The sequence below is a fragment of the Corvus moneduloides genome, chromosome 2 (genome assembly GCF_009650955.1).
Source record: "Corvus moneduloides isolate bCorMon1 chromosome 2, bCorMon1.pri, whole genome shotgun sequence".
Lineage (NCBI taxonomy): Eukaryota > Metazoa > Chordata > Aves > Passeriformes > Corvidae > Corvus > Corvus moneduloides.
The window spans coordinates 9,716,269-9,737,292 of NC_045477.1; the positions used below are offsets into that span (position 1 = coordinate 9,716,269).

The window sequence follows — 21,024 nt, forward strand, 5'->3', positions numbered from 1 at the left end:
AATAATAAAGCTTCACGGGTTTTTTTAGCAGATGTAGATTAGCTGCTACCTCGCCTTAAATAGCAGTTGGGAGTTCAACCATCCTCCTAAAAGCATTTGCCACATCAATGCTTCAGGCCTAAAGAGATAAAGATATCTCATCATATTGTTTCCCCCAGCCATTTAATGTCACTGATGTAATATATAATGTAGTGATTTGAAGTCACTAGACCTGTATGTTGGACTCAACCAAAAACTGAAATCTGATGTCATGCTGTTGTCTCAATTAGAAGACAGCATACCATTCCATATTTGCCTCTTGCTGCCATCTAAAAAAAAAAAAAAGAAAAACCAAAACCTTTTGGATTCCAGCGTGACATCAGTTCTCTTAGGGTGTCATGTGATGAAAGACTTGCTTGTGCACTTGAGCAACACACAATTCCTGAAGAAGAGAATTGCAAATTCATTTAACTGAATGCTCTTACTTTGTTGTTCATGTGAATAGTTCTTGGCTGTGGGGCTTCCCTCATTTCTTCTCTAGTATGAATGCTTGTAGTTTCGTTAGCACTTGTTGAACTCTAAATGAATTGTGATAAACTCATCAATAATGGTAGTAGTTGGAGCTGCTCTTTGGAACAAGAAGTACCTTGTCAGTATTCATAGAGTGCCTAGGACAGCAGTCCACAGCTGCAGATGTTAGAACAGTGACAAAGTGTAAATTTCTTTATCCAGGAGAAAAGAATGTGCCAACTGTCCTTCTTCTCATCCTTCAGCACTGAATTTTGAACATTTACATGTACCATGCATTTACTTCCCTGCAGGTCTGGTGCCTTGGCAATGAAAGTCGATACCATATAAACAAGACAGTGGATGGAACCACCTTCTCCGTAGTCATCCCCTCCCTCGTTCCTGGTATCCGGTACAGTGTGGAAGTGGCAGCAAGCACTGGGGCAGGACCTGGAGTGAAAAGCGATCCCCAGTTTATCCAGTTAGGTAAGCTTCCTGGTAATCCTGCCTATTGGTTTGGGTGATTTCTGTTTACGTTCATCTTTTATGGCACCAGAAATACTCTCAAGGCAAGTGAAATAGATAGTGTTACTTGATCTCTGGAATAGCAGGATTTGGCATTTCTGGTTTTAAACTTGCCTTAGAACTGCATTCTAAAGATGGGATTAAAACAACACAGGGTTGGTTTTTTTTTCAATCTCCCAGTTCAGCAGTGCTTTTCATTTGTTGGCTTTTCAAAGTGAATTTTCACCCTTAAGACTGGTGAAATAAAACTTGGAGGGGAGTATGAATCACTAGGTGTTGATTCACTTTAGGGATGTAATTTGTCTTGATCAGATTTTATCATTATTGATGCAAAAAACAAGTGTCCTAAAATTAGGCACAATAAATATCAACTATGTGTGAAAGCTAGTAAATAATCTGAGTACAGGAAAAAAGATGTACACAAATGATTTACTATAATTCAACCTTCTAATGTCATTTACACCAAACATCTCTGTCATAAATGCTGACCAGGGACATTGCTCCTGAATATTTCTGGGAAAAATGCGTCTTTGCTGTTGGCTAGTTGAAGATTATTTAAAGTAGCTTTAAGTATAGTCATATGCTGCTTTACTAGTATGCCTGGAGCAAAATACCTTATCATTACAGTATATAATTATGAAAGCAAGCTCAGCATGTTGCTTTGGACTTCATGTCCCGTTATCTCTGTATCATTAGTAGATCTACCTTCTTATTTCACTTGTTGTATTTAAAAATCTATAATTGAGAGCATGTGGAAACAAGACAGAGCAACTAATGTGGAAAATTACATGTACATTTCCTTAGGTGTTAAGACAAAGGCCATCTTTATCTTACTTAAATTTGACAGGTATATGATTCGCAATTACAGTGACGGAGATTTTACAATGAAATTGCACACAGCTTGTATGATATTCCTTTAATATGGAATTATTACTGGAAAACCCTGTAGTTATTTGTTAGATTGTTCCTCCCACCATCCACAGCTTTCTATAACCGGTCAAAATCAAGTTTATTCTGTATAACTTAGCTTTTGAATATGCTGCATTACTGAGGTTTATGAGGATAATTTCAAATGTTCAAAGCCAGAGGCCCTATAACCACTCTTTTTTTTCCCCCTTTTGTCTGATGATAACAACTTCAAGGTTTTGTTAAGTGAGAAGAGAAACAAATGAGACTGTCAGGGTAAGGGTTTTGCCCACTTCTGTGTTCCTGGCCTTTATTGGCATTATATTATAAAAACGAGAAGTGATCCCACACCTTGAAAGGTGTTCAGATGTGCAAGTCTGGTAGAATACACGTATTTCCTCATGGTTGGAGTTTGCTTTCACTGCTTGCCTCTAAGTAAGTGGAATGGCCAAATCTGTGTGTACTGTAGTAAATCCCATAATTTGGTTGTTACATGGCAAAGATGTGGAGACAGGAGTCCTGTGGAGATCCATGCCACAAGAAACTGAACAAAGAAGTATCTAGATGGTGTTGCAACCCTTTCAGCAACTGCAGGAGGCTGCTGAAAATTAGTGCTTAAATTTAACAGGTAGCACTCTTTGGTAGTACAGATCAACCTAAAATCATCCAGGTAGAAAAATGGCTGCAGATTATCCAGCTCTGCTCTGTGATGCAAGTTCTCCTCCAGCCCCCTCAAGGAATTAGATTCTTAGATCTTAGAAGTGCTCCCAGCATGGGGGTGGAGCAGAGTTTTCTGGGTAGCTTTCTGAGGAAAGAAAATTAATTTGTTGATGTCATCAATTGGCACTTTTCACCAGCAATAGATTACATTGTTACAGAAGGAGGGAAGGGAGGCCAGGGAGGGGGAGGAAAGAGGACTGCGGATGCTCCTTGTAGAAGGTTTGAAACAGTCCTGACAGCCGGTACATGTGTGCTCTAAGAACTGTGGGACAGCTTCCAGCTACAGCATTTCTGACACAGCATATACAGTGTGATTCTGAGGTTCCCTTTTTTAACAAGTACTTTTCAGTACAATCCCGCATCTATCTCCTTATAATGTGTTTTTCATACGAGAACATGCGACTGGCTGGCTCTGGGTCTCCTCTGTGAGGATGCTCGCAGGTTTGTGGCTACGGGACATGCCTGGGCAGAGTCTCAGCCGGGTGTGTGACAGGAGGAAGCTTCACCTTTCGGGGGCCGCCTTCCAGAGCGAGAGGGGAGGACAGGAGACATTGGATTCCCTGGGAGCTGAGGCGTGCAATCGCAGTCCCACGCATCAGCTGAGCTGTGATAAATGACCCTGTGCACACACTTAACCTGTTACAAAGACAGGTACAAATTGTAATCTCGAAGCTCTTTCATTTTCCACGTCTCTGCTGACACGAAGCAGCTCAGTGAGCTGTGGTACCCCAGACTTCCCGTGCCACCAGGGACAAGCCAACGAAATAATTTGCTTGTTATTCATAAAATCATGAGATCAACTGAAAAATTATGTGTCTTCTTAAAACACCCTGCATGAAGCTTCTGAATTTGCCTCTTGGCTTTTTGAATGACCTTTTAAAGCTTTCTGTGGAATACCAAGGACTGAAGAAATGTATGTATGTTTGTTTGTTTGTTTGTTTTAAAAGAAAAGATGATGTTTTACATAAAGAAAGACTGCAAAAGCTTTGGTGTTAAGGAAAAAAGCTTTGTGAGACCTAACCAAAGCTCATTACATTATGCCTACAACAATGTGCTGTGGAGAAACAAAATCATACAATTTCAATAGAACTTTTTTTTTTCTTGTTACAACATGTAACTTAAAGACATTGTTTACAAAAATTCTGTGTACAGAAAGATGAGAATTAGCAAGCAATTTTTTCACTGATCTCTAGCCTAGCTTTTGTAGAGTGATGGGACACTACCTGTGATAGCTTGGCAGTATTACCTATGCTTGTTGACAAATAAGGAGTGACACTGGAACAGGTTGTGACGTACTTTGTTTCCAGTACCAGCTCTGAGAAGTCCCACAACTACAGCTAATGTTACTCTTAAACACATAATTTGTGTGAATATATGGTATGCAGTTACTTATTAGGAGATGTCTGCACAGTTACTGTGAATGTTGAGTGTATTATTCAACCAGTAGATGTCTCAAGTGTACAAAACACAAGAAAGTCTCATTGAATCTTTATTATTCTAATTGCTTCATTTAGGAGATGTGATTTGTGAACTAGCTAGCATGCCTGCAGGATATTACTCTGTCAGCCCTTAAGGTACTGTGAGTGTGATAGTTGTATGGGTTTTTTTGTTGATATTTTTGTTTGTGGCCTGCAAACAACTTCAAGAAAGTAATCTTTATTTTTCACCCTCACGGCAAACCCTTCCAAATCAGTTTGGTGCTGTCTCCTCAAGCTGTATAAGACTGAAGTGCACAAAAGGTATTTTATCAGTTTGGGAAACATACATCTAGAAAGCAGACAAAATAGCATATCCTTACCTTGCTAATATCTTATCAAATAATTTTTATAGTGCATCATGCACATATATTTGAGAACACACTCAGACAACATGTTACAGGTTTCAGGTGTTTTTCAAGTTTTTGATTGCCCAAATTAACAATGTCACCACCATTTAGATATTCCTACTCACTGTTTGTACAGTTTGTATACTGAATGAGGCACGCATATGGAAAAGTACCATTCCATAGGCTCTTGTACGTGCACAAAGCAAAGTTAAGGTTGCTTGCACACCTGTGAACCTGGAATTTCCTGTCTATTTTGAATCTTTGTCATTCCAATCTTAAATGGATATTAATCTTTTATTTATCATTTAGCAACTTAAATGTTGGCTATCACATTATTATTATTATTTATATGAATATTTAATATTGGAGGATTAGAGGTTCCAGTCCTTCTCTATATAAATTCTAATTAGTTTTCATTGAAGTTTGAAACTTGGAGCTTCAAGACATTCAAATCAAGTTGCTTGTGAGCAACTGCCATAGCAACATTATCTGTGATTAAAAAGAAAGCTCTTATCTTGGGGTAGAAGAAGGGATGAGTCACTGTGATAATATGCTGGTTTCAGGGAGTTGTGGGATCAGCCTGCTCCAACAACTCCTGGGGCATTTTCAAGTACATTAAATGCTGCGGCTGCTGCTCTGGCAGTAGGATGCACTTTGCCATAGAATGTTTATGTTCGCTTATTATTTTGGCACATCTTCCTGAAGAGTACAAGCAGGAACAGGAATGTTCATTATGAGCCATTTATAAATCAAAGTTCCAGAAATTTCCTGGGATGAAGAAAAAGTAGGGTTTTGGGGTTTTGTTTTTTTTTTTAAGTTCAAGAGTTGTTTTCATGACTGATCATTCAGGATCTCACAGGGCTAATAGGGAGAGGGAAGATGCCCTTCTTAAAGAAAGGCTTCCAAGATAATGTTCCTGGAAGTTTTTAGTGATGAAGATGTCACTAAATTTCATTCTCTTTATATGTAGCTTACTTCCTATTTTTGAATTATAAGAGGAGTAGGATGTAGTCAAATGTGACCTCTTGAAAGCCCTTCCATCTCCTCTTCTCTGATGCTGCTTGTCTGACTGTATGTGAACATAGATGCATTTTTCTCTTTCCCATGTGCATAGATATATACCAGCTTACGAAATGGCTCTAATAGTCCACCCATATTCTATGCACCATGAGCCTGATTTCCTAAAAACAACTATATTATTATGCTGTTCAAACGCTTGCAATGGCAAGTAAAACCACAGCATGAAATTAATGTTAATTAAAAATCAGAATAATAAACATTTGAAGAGATTCTTCAGGATTTTATAATATTCAGACACATGTTGACTGATCAATGCAAAATGTGTATAAAAATATTGTCTTTCTGTATAGATAAATTGCTGGCATGTTTAGAACACATTCTTATTTGCTTTTTGAGTTTGTGATTATTTTTTCTCCTGGGTTTATTGTTTTAAAATATATATTTTAAGGATGAGACAAAAAATATTTATCACTCTTATTTATTCAGGACCAGAGGCTCTCCATAAATGTTTTATTCTATTCCATTAAGCTGTATAAGGGACTGTAGCTGTTTAAAAACACAGAAATTACTCATTTTGAAAAGGAGACTGATGATGCAAGTTTTCATATCTTAATATGGTCTCAGCTGCAGAGAGACAAAAGATGAGATGACAGCTTTAATTCATTGGTCACAGTATACTTTATACATTTAAGCCCATCTGGCCACTTGTGTGGAACTTCACTTGGCTGTCTCCATAAAATCTGAAGCAACCCATCTTAACCTTGCACAAATAGGCATGAAATTCATAAACCCAGCAGACACAAAGAGTGTATTAGTAAGAAAAGAATGAGTCTGCCTGGTGAACTTTCAGACTAGGCAGTGCACTTAGGATCACAGAAGATAGAGAGAGCTGAAATATGAAATAAAATTTCCAATAAGGTAGCAGTCAAAGGCGGGGGTGATTTCTCGGCAAAATAGATATTTGACTTCAAGGTCACAAAAACTGGAATTTGGAATCCTTCACTGGAAAAAGCTGTTATTAATTTAACTATTTCCATTCAAAAAGGCATCCTTTTCCAGAGGAGGTTTGTTATTTGTATCATTTGTTGTGATTCCATCTCTTGTTTGTATTGCAATTTCTTGTATTTTATTTATGCATATTTTGGCATAATGCAAGATGTCATCATCAAAAAAAAAAAATTCTATTCACTGCTTAGTTCATAGAGAAAAGATACTGGTTTTAAGCAAATAGGTTTTCATTTCTTATATAGTTCATATTAATTAGATTGATAACAGCGCCTTTCTCCTTAAAACACTGATCTCTCATTCTGAATTTGATGTCACTACTGTCAATAGTATAAAGCAACTATCTCTTGGATCTATGCAGGAGTAAAAGTGGGTATTTCAAAGACCAGGCTGTGGAATGTGTAAAGCAATATTTGCTCTGAGTAAAAGTTTTGAATTCTTGCCCTTGCCCTGTGCAGTAATGAAATTTCCAGTGAGCACTCTCTGTGGTGGTACAGCATCAGGAAGGCAGTATTTTGGCTTTGAGTTGCTTCACTTCAGTTAGAAAGCTTGGTCACTAACTGGATCTTCGTACTGCTGTTCCTAGAAGGTTCCTGCAAAAGTTCAGTACAGAAAGAGCAGAAAAGACCAGTTCTTAAAGGTGCTGTCTCATTAAAAAAAAACAAATTAATAATATGTGGAAAAACACCTGTTCTTTATTTTGATGTGGGATATTTAAGGCTAAACTTCTTTGAAAAGCACTGCTTGTTCATTACTAATGAGACTCCTTGGCCGTTTTTAGCAATTCATGAATAATTTTTTAGTTATCCTTTTGGTTTTTCATCCGTATTTAAGGGGGAAGGATTGGTTATTTTGTAGTTTTACTTTTCTACATACTTTTAAATATTCAGTCTTTTTTAAATTGAGGTCAAAGTGAGAGACTGAGAGACTGCAAGCAGTACATTAAACTGTGTAATACATGATTTAAGTAATCTGTCAGGAACTAAAATATCTCCCTCAATATGAACCTCATGTGAATGTAGTTTAAATTTGTAACTGTGACTGTCAGTTCTGAGAGCAGATGTTTGGGGAGCTGACTTGTACCCATTCACATTACTCATGTTTCATACTACAGCTTTCTTTTACTTGGTGTGTTCTTTGCAGATTTTTTGAATAATTTTCTGAAGCTGATGTTCCTTTGCTAAAATGAAGGAAAAATGAAAAAGCAGCAGTCCACAAGTGTGTAGTGTATGAGCCTTTCTATTTGTGTACCTGATTTTTGCAGCTTTTGTAAGCAAACAAAAGTCAGTGATATCAGAGGTACCTGTCTTGTATGGAAAACCATTTCTGTTTAGGCCTGTAAATAAGAGAATTTGAAGAGCAGTCTTAAGGATTTTGCCTTGAGAAACTGGACTGCAGTTATGTCAGCTCTTTTCGTGCAGCCTTTTACAGCTGTCCATTCAAATTAATTGGCTGTTACGGGTGTCTCTGTTCCAGATTCTCGTGGAAACCCTGTGTCTTCAGAAGATCAAGTCAGTTTAGCCCAGCAGATTTCTGATGTAGTAAAGCAGCCTGCCTTTATTGCTGGAATTGGTGCAGCCTGTTGGATTATCCTCATGGTCTTCAGCATCTGGTTGTATCGCCATAGGAAGAAGAGGAACGGGCTCACGAGTACTTACGCTGGTATCAGAAAAGGTGCCCTGTTATCTATTTCAGTCTGCTGGCTGCTGAATGCCTGTTTGCTGCCTATTTAGTTTGTTATCAGTCTCTTGTTCTCCTAAGGCTTGAATAAGGAATTATGAGCTTACTTCAGCACTTTCATGAAGTGGGGGTTGGGAGCCAGTGCAGAGAGCAGCAATATTTACATGATGTGCTAAGTCTGGCTTTAGAGCCTAAGTCTTAAACTGAATGCCTGGAGTAGCTTTTAATAAAGATGCCCCTACAAATGAGAAATGTAAAGATGGGTTTAAGGCTGGGAGCTTCCAATAGGTCCTTGCTCTCTGACACTCTGCCATCTGAAGAGGAGCGAGGTGGATGGTAGCTCCTTGTCCCCCTGTTCAGTGCTTTGCCTGCTGCTGGGAGTGCTAACAGTGGTGTACATTGCAGTAACACTTTGGGTGCGTGTACTTGAATTTCTTCTGTTCCGGGGGAGTGTGGCTGTTTGCAAAAGCACAACAGTCAGTCTGCTTTCCAAGACTCCTTTCATAAATGCTGTTGTGAGACCCTTGGCTGGGACTGAGTTCTGGGACTATCACATCCTGCGTCTGCATTTGGTTAGAATGGCAGCAGTGGGGCTAATTTAAAGCACTCATTTTCCTGCTATTTCACGTTATTGATACTTCTTATATATCACATTGTCAGTGGTCAAGCAGTGCTTTGCAGTATACTCTCTGACAAGCAAAACTAGAATCTCTACCTGGAAAATCTTCTGGAACAAACTTGACTCCTCCAGATTAAATAATTTCCAGGTTAATCCTGGAAATGAAAGCTGAATTCATTGAGCCTACAGTTCATTACATCTCAAAGCAGTCCCTCATAGGCACTCGTAGAGTGAGAACTGTAAATTTTGGAATTAATCAGAAAATGGGAGATCCTTCTTTTGAAGAACTAGAGGGATTATATTTGACATTTAGCAGTCAGAAGTTAGGCCTAGGTTTAAAAGGTGGACACATCTTCATGTATGAACGGCATCATGAGATTACATTCTTTAGTCCCTTCAAGAATGAATGTGTTATGGGCAACACAGGCAAATCAAACACAAATGGTTTTAAACAGCAGCAATGTGTTGCCATGTAAAAGAAGCAGTGCTAAAAATAGCAAATGAGTGAGTGAAAACATGGAACTAAGTCCAGAGTGTTGCAGAGTTGAGATGTCCTCCGTGCTGCTAAAGTACCAATGCTCACTATAGACTCCAGGCACAGTGGTTGTAGTGGAGTTGCAGCCAAGGAAATGGGGAAGGAATTCCACCCTTGATTCTGTTCTGCTGGGATTTCTTAGGTAGGACAGCCCCCCACGTAGTGCTGCACTGGCCTGTGCTGTTTTGTTTTACTAATAGCATGCTGCCACACTGCCTTTCTACAGCTCTATCACACTAACATCACTGTGCTTTCACCACTACCTATGATTAAGCAAAAGGCATACAATTTGTCCTTAAAACTGGTTACTTCAGTGACATCAGTTATTGTTCAAAACAGCTGTGTTTTTCAATATCTGTAAAAATATCTTTTGTGTAATTTGGGGGGAATTTAAATGAAAGTATACAAAAAAGTAGGGTCTGTATCTCTGGTATCAAGTATTCTTCAAAGACAAAACCTATCTTTAGTGAAATATGAATTGCAAAGTAGTTTGCCACTCTGCAGTTCATCAAGTCATCACTGCAAGCCCAAACTTTCTTCAGGCTTGCATTTATTTATTTTTATATTTAGCTTCAGTCCTGTCATCTGTTAAAATACTTCACTACTCCCACACATACGTACTCTACTAGCAGTCTTACACACTCGGAAGAGTTTATTAATAGAAGCTCTAAGAATTAAGTCATTCTTTCATATGGTAGCAGTAAGATTTCTTTTAGTTGAACCTCTGTTCCTCAGTTCCTTAAGAAACTAAACTAGGTTTAGGACTTAGCTCACAGAAGAGTAATGAGGCAGTAGTTTAGGATTTTTCATGTCCCTGTGATTGCAAATTAATTTTGAGATTCTTGATCCTCTTTTGAATAGCTCAGGTTTAAATGCCCGTTCTATTTTAATGAAAGCTTGTTGCTATGGTTCTATATTTTGAATGTAACTAAATTAAATTTGACTATGTGAAAAGGCCTAACTCAAAGAAAATACAATGGTATTCCCAAGATAAAGAGCTTTGCTGCAAATGCAGCCTGAAGTGGGCAAATGCTCCATTTTTCTTTCTTTGCATAGTGTCATATCCCTGGAAATAAATTGGCTTGGTAAAAAGGGGGCAAATCTACCACATATCCTAAATTATAACAAGACACACTGCACTCCCCGCAAACTTTAGAGTTATTAAAAAAATAAGATTAAGAAGTTGTTCTCTTTGCCAGAATCTTTTCTGTCTGTGCTGGCTTTGCTGATCAACTCCTCTCTCCAGGCTGTTTTAGTGAATATTTGATTGTTTCTCTTACCTTTTGCTGTCATTAGATCAGAAAGGGCGATGTTAGCCTTGTTCTGCCATCAGTGAGAGGAAAACGATACTGTCTTGTCAACAGGAGGGGGAGCATGTGCTAATAGGAAGAGCAGATGCTGGTGCTCTGTATTTGGATTAGATACCCTATTGATCCAAAGAGGATTTATAGTAGCTGTGAGAGAGAAGATTGTCAAGCAGTGTCATTGTTCTGTTGTTAACCTTTCTCTCTTAAAGCCAAGGGTTGAAAGGTAGAACGTGTTATGTCTAGGGAGATTTTTTTTTTTTTTTTTTGGTGATTATTTAAGAAAGAAAGATAATAACTCTGTTTAACAGTCTCATCTCTGAAAACAAAAATTAATTGCTGCAGTAGATTTTAGGGCCTTTATTACAGTGAGAGTTGGTGCCATTCTTGATTCAGAGGCAGTAAAACAGCAGTTCTCTTTGTTCCTTTTTATGATTATTATTTCCTTACTGAATACTTAAGTGAGCCTATTAGTTCAGTGTAATGAGCATTTACTTAGTGAACTGCAGATAAGATTCAATAGGACCTTGATAAGGCTTTGTTAAGGAATTTTTCATTCTGCATTCTAGAATGATTAAGTGTGGGGGTTTTGTTTGTGCTAGGATTTTCAGAAAAAACTTAAAATACCAAACTGAAAGATATTTGAAAGGCTACACCACAGTCTCATCCCCTCAGGAGCACAATAGAATATCAAGCTTTTGCCTTTTTTTGCCTTTTTTTTTTTTTTTTTTCCAGACTAGTACCTGCAGAGAAAATCTTCTTTCTGAATTGTAATTTTAGTTTTATTTTTATATCAGTGTGACTGAACTAGTGGATTAGTTATATGTATTTGTTTTATGTTCAGCTGTCTGCTAGATTTATACTAATGTGGTATGTTTCCCTTTCTCTCTTCAGCTTAATAACCAGTTTGTATTTTGTTTTGATTTTTCAGTCCCGTCTTTTACCTTCACACCAACAGGTATATATTTGCACTTTTCCCCCCTTCTTTGTTACTTAAGCATGTGTTTGTGGTACTTTTTCTCTTTCTCTGACATAACCAACCAGCCCAGCTGTTCTGAAGGGCTTTTTTTAAACAATGTCATTAATGACAGGTATCATTATTTGTTCTCTAAGTAGTGTGCATTTGCTTTGTGGCTGACAATGTTTTCTATTTGTGTGTACCATTTCATAGCACACCATTCCACGCCAGCATGCCATTTTGTAGCATGACCCTGTCAGTTTGTACAACCTGGGCTCTCTTCCTGCATATTCCAATGGAGTAGTGTGACCTCCAACATCTAGTGATGCAAAAGGTGCTTCTGATGGAGGAGGAATAACTTAGCAGAGCTCAGATGCTGACTTGAAAGGGATTCAGTGGGATTATAGTTGGTGAAATATTTGCTCCTTTTCTTTCCTCTGAATCTGCATTAATCCAGTGACCTCGGAGTTGTCTGCTTTGGAAGATACAGAAAATCAAAGTGTTAGAGCAGTTAGATTTCTTTGCTTGCTGCCTTAAATGGTATTTTGCTATGAAATTTTAAATTACCCTGTTCAGCTTAAACAGAGGTGCATTTCAAATTCAGTGTGAGTTTAAAATCACCTTCTGGTTTGTTTTGTTTGGAAATTTGCAAAATATGACATAATCTGAACCATAGCCCACCAGTGCCCATGAGAGCCTTTCCATCCTGTAGAGCTGACCTTCAGTGGGTCCTACAGTCTGGCAGCTGAGAAGCTCATCCCCTACAGTAGATAAAATCCAACACATTCTGTACCCACCAGTATTGTGCATTTCTTTTAGCTACAGCCTGAGTGAACAGACAGGTTGTTTCTTCCTCCTTTGTTCTAAGTCCTGCGTTTTCACAAGAGAGCTATGAGATTTGCAGGACATGTATATCCAGACAGGGTAGAAACCACCCACCCCCTCCTCTGCACACGCAGTTTCCCAGGGAATATTAGCTCGTAATCAGCACTGTACTGATTTGGCCTCTGTGCAGCAGCTGAGTTGCATCCTTCAGGCTGGACCACAGGGGAGGCAAACCCTGTGTGCCTGCACTCGTCCACACACACCGGGCTGGGCTGGGTTAGAGTCTCAGCCACGTGCTTTTAATCAAACTGAGGAGTGCCTGCTCTCAGAAGTCATCCTGTTCTGTTCACTGGAGTTGCTTCCTGTTCAGCATGAGCCAGAGTGGCCCTCAGTTCAGTTTCTGAAGGCCTTTGAGTACCTCAGTGGAGAATAATTCAAACTCTTATTATTTTGCTGTTACTTTAATTGGCTAAACAGAGGGCCTCTATTGTAATCTCCACTGTAGCACGCCACTGAAATTCTGCAGAGGTTGGAAGCTAACATCTATTCTCTCCGTTGGATTCTTAACATTAAAAGAAATTATCAGGGTTTCTTCAGATATGTCAGAGCTGCAAAATAAATAGTCCTGAGATTTTTAAAGAAGAAATTGGGAAAAACATAAAGCATGTAAAACACTTAAAGGAAAAAAATCCTTTTTTTTCAATCCAGAATCTCAGTCATACTTTGACTTTAAATGGAACCAGGCCCTCCTCTTTAGCATTACCTACAGTAAAAGACTTACCTGTAGGAATGCATCCTACATTTTAATCCTGTTATTGTAATCACTGCCAGCATTTATCTCTCTCTTGCAGGCTCCCAGTTTGGAGTTCTTCTAAAGAGCAGAATTTGGCTGCTTGTTTTCAGCACATTCCTAGCTGGGAAGTGTAGAATCCATCAGCATTTGCAGGGAGGCAGTCTCCTTAACCCTTTGCCAAACCCAATGCAAATGTGCAAAATTTATAGCACTGTTTCTTCTTGGATGTTTGCATCCGAAAAGCTAACTTCTCAAACATCTTCCTTCCTGTGAAGGATGTGCAAGCCAAACAAATGCATGTGGACATCCACTGTGTTAATGTAGAGTAATTCTGAAATGCTAGAAAGACTATTCCTTCTAGTTTGGAAAGTATTCTTTCTGCTTGACTGTTTTTAAACCAAGATTTATATATTTAAAATTTTAGATTATTTAGTGTAATTTATAAATCCAGTTGTACAATGTTATAAAATGTGGAGCTTCTGCAAACTTCTAGAGTGTGCTTGTTCCCTGAGTGTACTGCACTAACATTCAGAAAGAGCATTTGTTTTTGCAGTAGCTTCAGCTGTAATGAGCCATTATTTACATTGGAAGTAAGGTCTGTTATAGAATCATGCTACCTCTTTAACCTTGCCAAAATAGTAAGGTACAGCAAAGCTGTAACATCCAGCCATTCATGAAATAAATATATGACCTAAATTCTTCCACAGAGTAACTCCACTGAAGTCAGCAGAGTTATGTTAAGAATAAGTTCAACCTGATGTATGGCTTCCTGCTTTCCTAAGCGATACATGTGTGCGTGTGTGTGTTCAGGACAGAACTGAAATATAAAACCCTGTTGGGGCTAGGACTAGCAGTTATCAAGCAACACAAGTACTGTGTCTAAACTTGGATTTGAAGCAATAGCTTGCAGAATGAGACTCAGGATTAACGTATAAACAATGCACAACTATCGTCTTAGCTAAAGTGAAACAAAGGCAAAATAAATACTGTTATTGAAGGAGTCTTGTATGATTTTTAAATTTTTTCCTTCTTTTTATCTTTAACTATTTCAGTAACATATCAGAGAGGAGGAGAGGCCGTAAGCAGTGGAGGCAGGTAATTATGTGCTTTATTCTTATAGGTATAAATTGTGTGCAAATAAATTCAAGGATTCCAGGAGTTCAGTTGTCCTTGTAAGTGATGGCAGAATAATCGCCTGCAAAAATATGTTGTTTTAGTTCATATATTAATTTATACATTTTGGCCATATATTTTCTGTTTAGAAGGAGGGTATATGGTTCGAATGTTTAGGTTGATTTCCAAAACATTTTTTGAAATACTTTCAGCTTTGTTAACCTGTAAAAACTGCATCTCAAAAAATGAGCAGCAGAGGGAGTGCTTTAACTTCAGAATAAAGACCTGGCTTACCACCTGATTAAGGGAGTAAAAGTAATTAAGTCGCGGCATTTATGAAGATTAAGAAATATAGCTGCTTCACAAATACTACAAAGAAAGAAAATGTTTATTGGAAAATATTGTTGAAGACAAAAACGGCTTATAAGGTGACATCTTAAGAAAAAAAATCTTTCTGTGAATGCAAAACAGTTAAAGTATTGCTTAAAATAGATGAGGCACTGAAGGAGAGGGAAACAGGTTTTAAATTTACAGCCCCCCACTCTGAGAACCGAGCCCATTCCACATTGAGGATTTAACTAAGGCGTGTTCACTGGGTTTATGTTATTACTTAATGAATGGCCATGGAGAAAACAGTAATTTACATTTCCTCTGTAGAGGTGAAGTTTTCTTCAGGAAGAAAAATTGTGGTTTAGCAAAAAAGACAGGTCAGGGCAGTGGTGCTTTAGTAGCACACCATTTTTTTTCTAGGTCACGTTCAAAGATTCAGCATGATGCTGAAATAAAAGCTAAGATCTCAGAGACCAGCTGGGCAACAAAGTCCTGTAACAACGCCTGTTCACAAGTGTCATCTTGTGATTCCTAATTTGCAACACTGTGCAAAAATTTGGTAATTGTGAAGATTAGGCATAAAATAAAGCATTCCCAGTCTACCTGAGCGCTGTGCAGAGGTGAGGCTATTCAGCTCCTGCTGCACCTGGACCTGGTATATTTTGAGCAATGGCAGATATCTCTCCCAGCACGGTGTGCTGCTGTGCTGTCATGGCCATTGAAGCATGGAGGGAAGCCTCTAGAACAGTCACTATGTGATTTTTGAGTGGACAAATCTGTAAATCGCTGGGTTGCTGCCCTTACTCCAGGATAGTGAGAAAATAGGAGAGGAGAGAGATGAACCCTCTCTTTCCCTGAGAGTTGTTCAGAAAGATACTCAGCTAACATCCCTTGTGTTGTTTGTGCCACTGTGCTTTCTCACTCGTCCCATAGCACGGGCTAGATGGAGCACACTCACACAGAGGACAGAAATGAACCCACAAATGTCTACATCGTACACAGTAATTTCGGTACTTCTAGAAAATGAACTTCAATTTTGCTGTCCTAGTTGTCAGCAGCAGTGCCAGAATCTAACAATGTAATTGATTCAAGGTGCAAACATCTATGCTGCTTTTGTTCATTTGCATATATAGCATTGACAGCATGTGTGATGTAACTTATTTTGTAGGATATGAAACATAGTTCGGCAGAGTTAAAAAAAAAAAGTTATTTTTGCATATGAAACCATCCTTTGATATCCAAACCTAAGGTTTTCACTTCCTTACTTTATATTTGCAGTGTTTTGGAAAGGTTTAGCATTTTTGCCAAGTGCAGTTATGTGAGCACGTTAAAGCATTTTTCAGATTTCAAAATGTCACAGTGATATATTTCAGCATAATCCCCACTTGTGTGGTGCTGAAAAAATACCCATTTCTGTGGCAATCCCTTTTCTAGACAGGATTTGAGTAATGGTAATTGTGTTGGATTGACTCCAGCCAGCACCCCCACAGCCACTTGCTCTGTCCACCCCTGCCTCAGACCCAGTCCAGAAATTCAGGGACTCAAGAAATTTGCTGCCAAGGTTAGAGATCTTTGGAAATTATGATCTCAAATCATCACCAGGCTATGGAGCTGTAATGCAAGCATCTCTTGCCTACACTTCCACATAAATGGCTCCAATTAGTAGAATTCTCATCTGCTTATATACCTCACACCACATTTCTTACATGACAGCAGGTGTGAATGCAAAGTACATTTTAGAAACAAAGGATCTTTAGCTCCCTATGCAAAAATCGAGTACACAGGTCTTTAAAGTGCTGAAACATTCTGGAATGCTTTGTCTCCTCCAAATGCCTTCAGGTGTAGGTTTATTGTAAGAGTAGAGTGTAGGGAAAAAAAACAGGGAATTTCAAATCAGCTGGCCTGCTCACAGGCCTACACAGCTGTATATTTATTTCAGATTTAAAAAAAAAAAAAAAAAAAACTTCTTTACTGAATGCATATTGGCTGGTTTGTAAGCCTGACAGCAAGTCAAGCCTCATCACCTCCTATGTTAAATTGGCAGATGACATATGCAGTACAGAAATATATATACACACATATATGTATAGATCTTTTAAATGTCATTCTAAGTCTATGACTTAAGCCTGCAGCACTGCCAGACTCTACCCCCCCAAAAAAAACTGCATGCAGCTTGTATTTTCAACTTGCAGTTAAGGAGGATTAGCATATTTTGTTTTTGAAGATCATCACATCTAATATTATGGAAAATAGTTTCTGCACTTTTTCAAATGGAAAGTTGCCTGTTAAATCCCATGAGGAGGGGACTGTGTATATATGACAGTAGCTAAAATTATCTATTTTTTTAAAGGACCTTAGGTATCAAAGGCAATTTTAAATTGTGAGGGACTGTAACATGCCGCTGCATTGTTAGTGTGGAAACTGAAGAACCACCAAAAATTCTACAGAACATTCATCAACACTCACTACAAAAATTCAGCAGCTTGGAAAACAGGGAACCCTGTTCCTTTCTGCTGATGGCAGGAATACACTTTATTCCAAATGCAGCATTCATATCTGGATATTTTTCAGGTGGTCAGTATTCCCAATTACCTTAAAATCTCTTAGGAGCTGAGTGGCTTACTCATGAAGAATTGTGTGTCACCTACTCAGCATGGTTGGTGAAATCCAAATGCTCCCGAGCCACAGAAGTTTCTATTACCCTGCTGTTCCCTTTGATGCACCACAGTAGTACTGTCTGATGGGGAGGAGAACTTGCTCCATAAATAACCAAGAATTTGAGAGTATTCATATTTAAATTTGGCTCTTATGCACATCCATCCTGCTTCCATGTGTGAGTTTTTTTGTTTATTTGACTTTCCAATTTCCTCTTTTTTACCTTGCATTCTTTAAGAAAGGGTGAAGAGGCAGAAAAATAAAAGTGTAACCTCTTAAGGAAAAACAAATTAAAGAATGAAAACCAAAGTGTCAGGTAAATGTTGCACACCAGCATACAGCATAGTCCAGCAAAATGAACTGCCCTTGACTGCTCACTCCTGAGTGTTTTAGCAAGGAACAGGTTAAACAGGAGACTAGAGAAGTCTAAATAATTGAATCAAGCTGTGTTTTCAGTGCTCAAGCCTTTCGATACGTGGTATTATTTTGTAATATCTCACCGTTTGAGAAGAGTGTAACTGCAATGTGAAAATGCTTTTGTTTGATTTTTGAAGTGACCAAGCTTTGTTTTTAAAGGCCTGGACTCCTAAACATCAGTGAACCAGCCACTCAGCCATGGTTAGCAGATACTTGGCCTAACACAGGGAACAATCACAATGACTGCTCCATCAACTGCTGCACCTCTGGCAATGGCAACAGTGATGGCAACCTTACAACGTACAGTCGACCAGGTTAGATATGTTTCTACCTTGCTAAGGAATCTTCTTTACAGAGTGTGTGCTTCTAAATACCTGAGAGAGCGTACAGGTTTGTTTGGGTTTTTATTTCCAGTGGTTTTAGACTTAATGTAATGTCTCCTCTATGTCATGATTATTCTTGTGGTCCCTTTCTGGATCCTTTCTCGGTCCCCTTTGGATAGTTGTAGCAGGCTTAAGGAGCCCCTGCACAGTTTGATGCTCCCCAAAGTCACACTGAACTGATATGTTTCAGCTTCTGAATAGAGCAGATAAGGTCATTTTTAGGTTGTTCTGTACATCCTTGTTGCTTGGATGGAGGAGAAATACCAAAATAATGCTAATGAGATTTTCCTTCTGGTTTGGATGTGATGGGAAGCAAGAAATAAAAGATTGCTACAGTGCTTGCAACAAGTCAGTCTGTTTTGGCACACTCAGAACTTCCCTTTCAGTGCCATTCTGTACAAAATTGGATAGCTGGTGTTCTGTGTAGGGTGTGTGAATAAAGAAGTTAGCTTCATACACTTAAAGCAATTACAAAATGTTAGGTTAAATAGTAGTTCCTGGGAGCTTGAGTAGGACTCAGAGAGCTCTGAAAGAAAACCTCATGAGTTCCATGGTAACACATCTGTGAAATATATATCAGAGTTCTAATTGTTGCACATTTTGCTTTAAACAGCCCTTAGGCTCCTTTTGGTTTAACCCAGTTTGCATTACTGGTGAGGAATGAAATGAAGCTTTTCCACTACAAGCACCTCTTGCTGGTTTTGGTAATAGTATGTCCTAGCATTTCAGAGAGGGAGTATGTAAAGTTGCATAAGTGCCAAGCAGCATTACCTCCTGTAATTTGTGTGAAGCCAGCTCTAATGGCTGGTAATTCATGAGTGGTGGTGATGGCAATTCATCTCCTGCAGTAATGCTGCCTGACAATGAGCACTGCCAGGTGCTTCGGAGCAAGGTGAGAGATTTTGGCGTTAGAGACTTGTATCTCACTCTGGCTGAGGATATCACGTCCACCAGTACCTGTATAAAAAAGGTTTGTGATTCAGGGATGGCTTACAAGAACAGACATAGCAAGTTCTGGTAACTGAAACTTAACAAATTCAGAAAAGGAAGAGAATGCACATTTTTGATGGTTGCAGCCTATTATAACATCTTGTATTGAACTGCAGGGGATTCTCCCTCATTTTAGCTTTCAGATTAAGCTTGGTTCTGTTGCAAAGTGTTTCTTTCCTTTCAAGTAGAACTCTGAAGTTTGTGGGTCAGACAGTATGTTCAGAGTGGTGTCTTCTTTCCTGGAAATTCTGCCAAATATTCTTAATTCTGTCATCGTGGGCTGGTTAATGCTGTGAAGCAGCAGCGATGGATATCCCCTCAGTAGCTGTGAAAATGCAAAGTAGCTGCATTTTTAATTTTAAGTATAGCACTGTCTTCCAAGTCTACAGAATGGGAATGTATTGTTCCAAAAGTAGATGCCATAAAAAAAGATCTGACAGGATAAATCTTCTGTTGTGTAGGTAAACCAGTTTTAAGTACTTGTTGTGAGGAATTCTAATGTGTCTATGTAAAAAATGTACCTACTGCATATACTGTATTGATTATATTGCCTTACACACAAATCAGAGGTAGCTGCAAATGAAAGGAGGTAAAAATATATGTTACAAGTGACTCTGCAAGGATATTGTAGCAAAGCATGAGGTATCAGGAGTGAAGAATATACTGTGTATATAATTGCCCAGTATGATACAATAGACTTAGAAAGGAGGAAAGACTAGTATGGTTTCAGTAGGTGAGAGAAATGAAAAAATTTAAACACTAGAAATCAAGAAGTTGAAGACTGTGAAGCAATAAATAACAGAGGCAATAAATAACACCTCACATAAGAAAGAAAAATATATCAAACAGTAAAACCTTCAAAAAAACCACAGGCTGGGGGGCATGAAATGTGCAGTGATAAGTTCTATGTGGCATGTTCTGATACTGTTTGTTAGTCACTGAAAATGTGCATCGGTGGTTTTCTTACACAAGCATTATTTTATTCCCCTTTCTCAGGTAATATATCTCTAAAAATATGTATGTGTTAGGGAATATTTTTGAAATTGAACATCCTGTATGTTTGCTAGTTATTTCATTTAGAGAATGGTGAAATCTTGAATTCTGTATGCAGTTTTACTTGGCATCCTCTCCAGTAAATTCGTTGTAGACACAGGTAACGGACTTCAGGTTTTGAATCAAATTCTTTAGCGTAAATACAACATCTTTTAAAAGAGGAAAACTGTATTCCTAGTGAGTGTTATGTAATTATTGATGCATTAATCAACTAGAAAATTAAAGTTTCTGCTTAAGGATCATTGAATGCTAGTTCCACTGAGTCTTCTAACTGCTGACCCACAGACTATTTTACTTCATTCAGTATCTCCCAGTGGACTGGATGTGGAGAAGAAAAAATGTGTGGGCTTGCTGTCACACAGTGGCAAAAGATCGGGGCAAGGCAGGGACATTGCAGCAGTGGCCCGAGCATCAGCACATGTTGTTTTCCTGTCTGCAATAAGTGGTGATCTCAGGATGCAGTCAATGTCAGAAGAATGAATTCATGCTGTCTATGCGATATATCTTTAGCATGCAGGAAAATGGTATTACTGTGGTATTATGTATTTTGCAATATCCAAAGCAAATGAGAATCAGCAAAAGTTCCAGCTTGCTTTTCTGTCTTTTTGTTTCAAGTTAAAATATAAGATTGTACAAGGAAACAATGATCAAATAAAGACTTGCTACTGGGTACTGAGTTACCTTTTTACATTGTGCTGTTTTTCTTTAATTCTCTTATATGTAATCATTTCTCAGTCTGTTTCATAAAAACCTGTTGTACATCTATTTCTTATGACAAATACAAGAGTGTCTAGATACTGTTTAGGTGACATGAAATGACCTGTCTTCTTTAGTTACTCCTGCTATTAAGTTTTGGTTGAATTTTCCTTGCAATTCAAATGA

General features: G+C 38.4%; 1 protein-coding gene across 8 annotated transcripts in view; it reads left to right on the forward strand.

Moving 5' to 3' along the window:
- Window positions 1–21,024, forward strand: part of ROBO1 (roundabout guidance receptor 1) — a 701,856-nt gene that overhangs the window by 655,801 nt on the left and 25,031 nt on the right. For 7 of the 8 annotated variants that reach the window (XM_032096989.1, XM_032097028.1, XM_032097020.1 and 4 more), the window contains 5 exons: window positions 801–972; window positions 7,964–8,161; window positions 11,557–11,583; window positions 14,254–14,296; window positions 17,876–18,030. In XM_032096989.1, the coding sequence (XP_031952880.1) occupies window positions 801–972; window positions 7,964–8,161; window positions 11,557–11,583; window positions 14,254–14,296; window positions 17,876–18,030 (595 nt within the window). The remainder of the gene's footprint in view (window positions 1–800; window positions 973–7,963; window positions 8,162–11,556; window positions 11,584–14,253; window positions 14,297–17,875; window positions 18,031–21,024) is intronic. The other variant, XM_032096998.1, reaches the window with a different exon arrangement.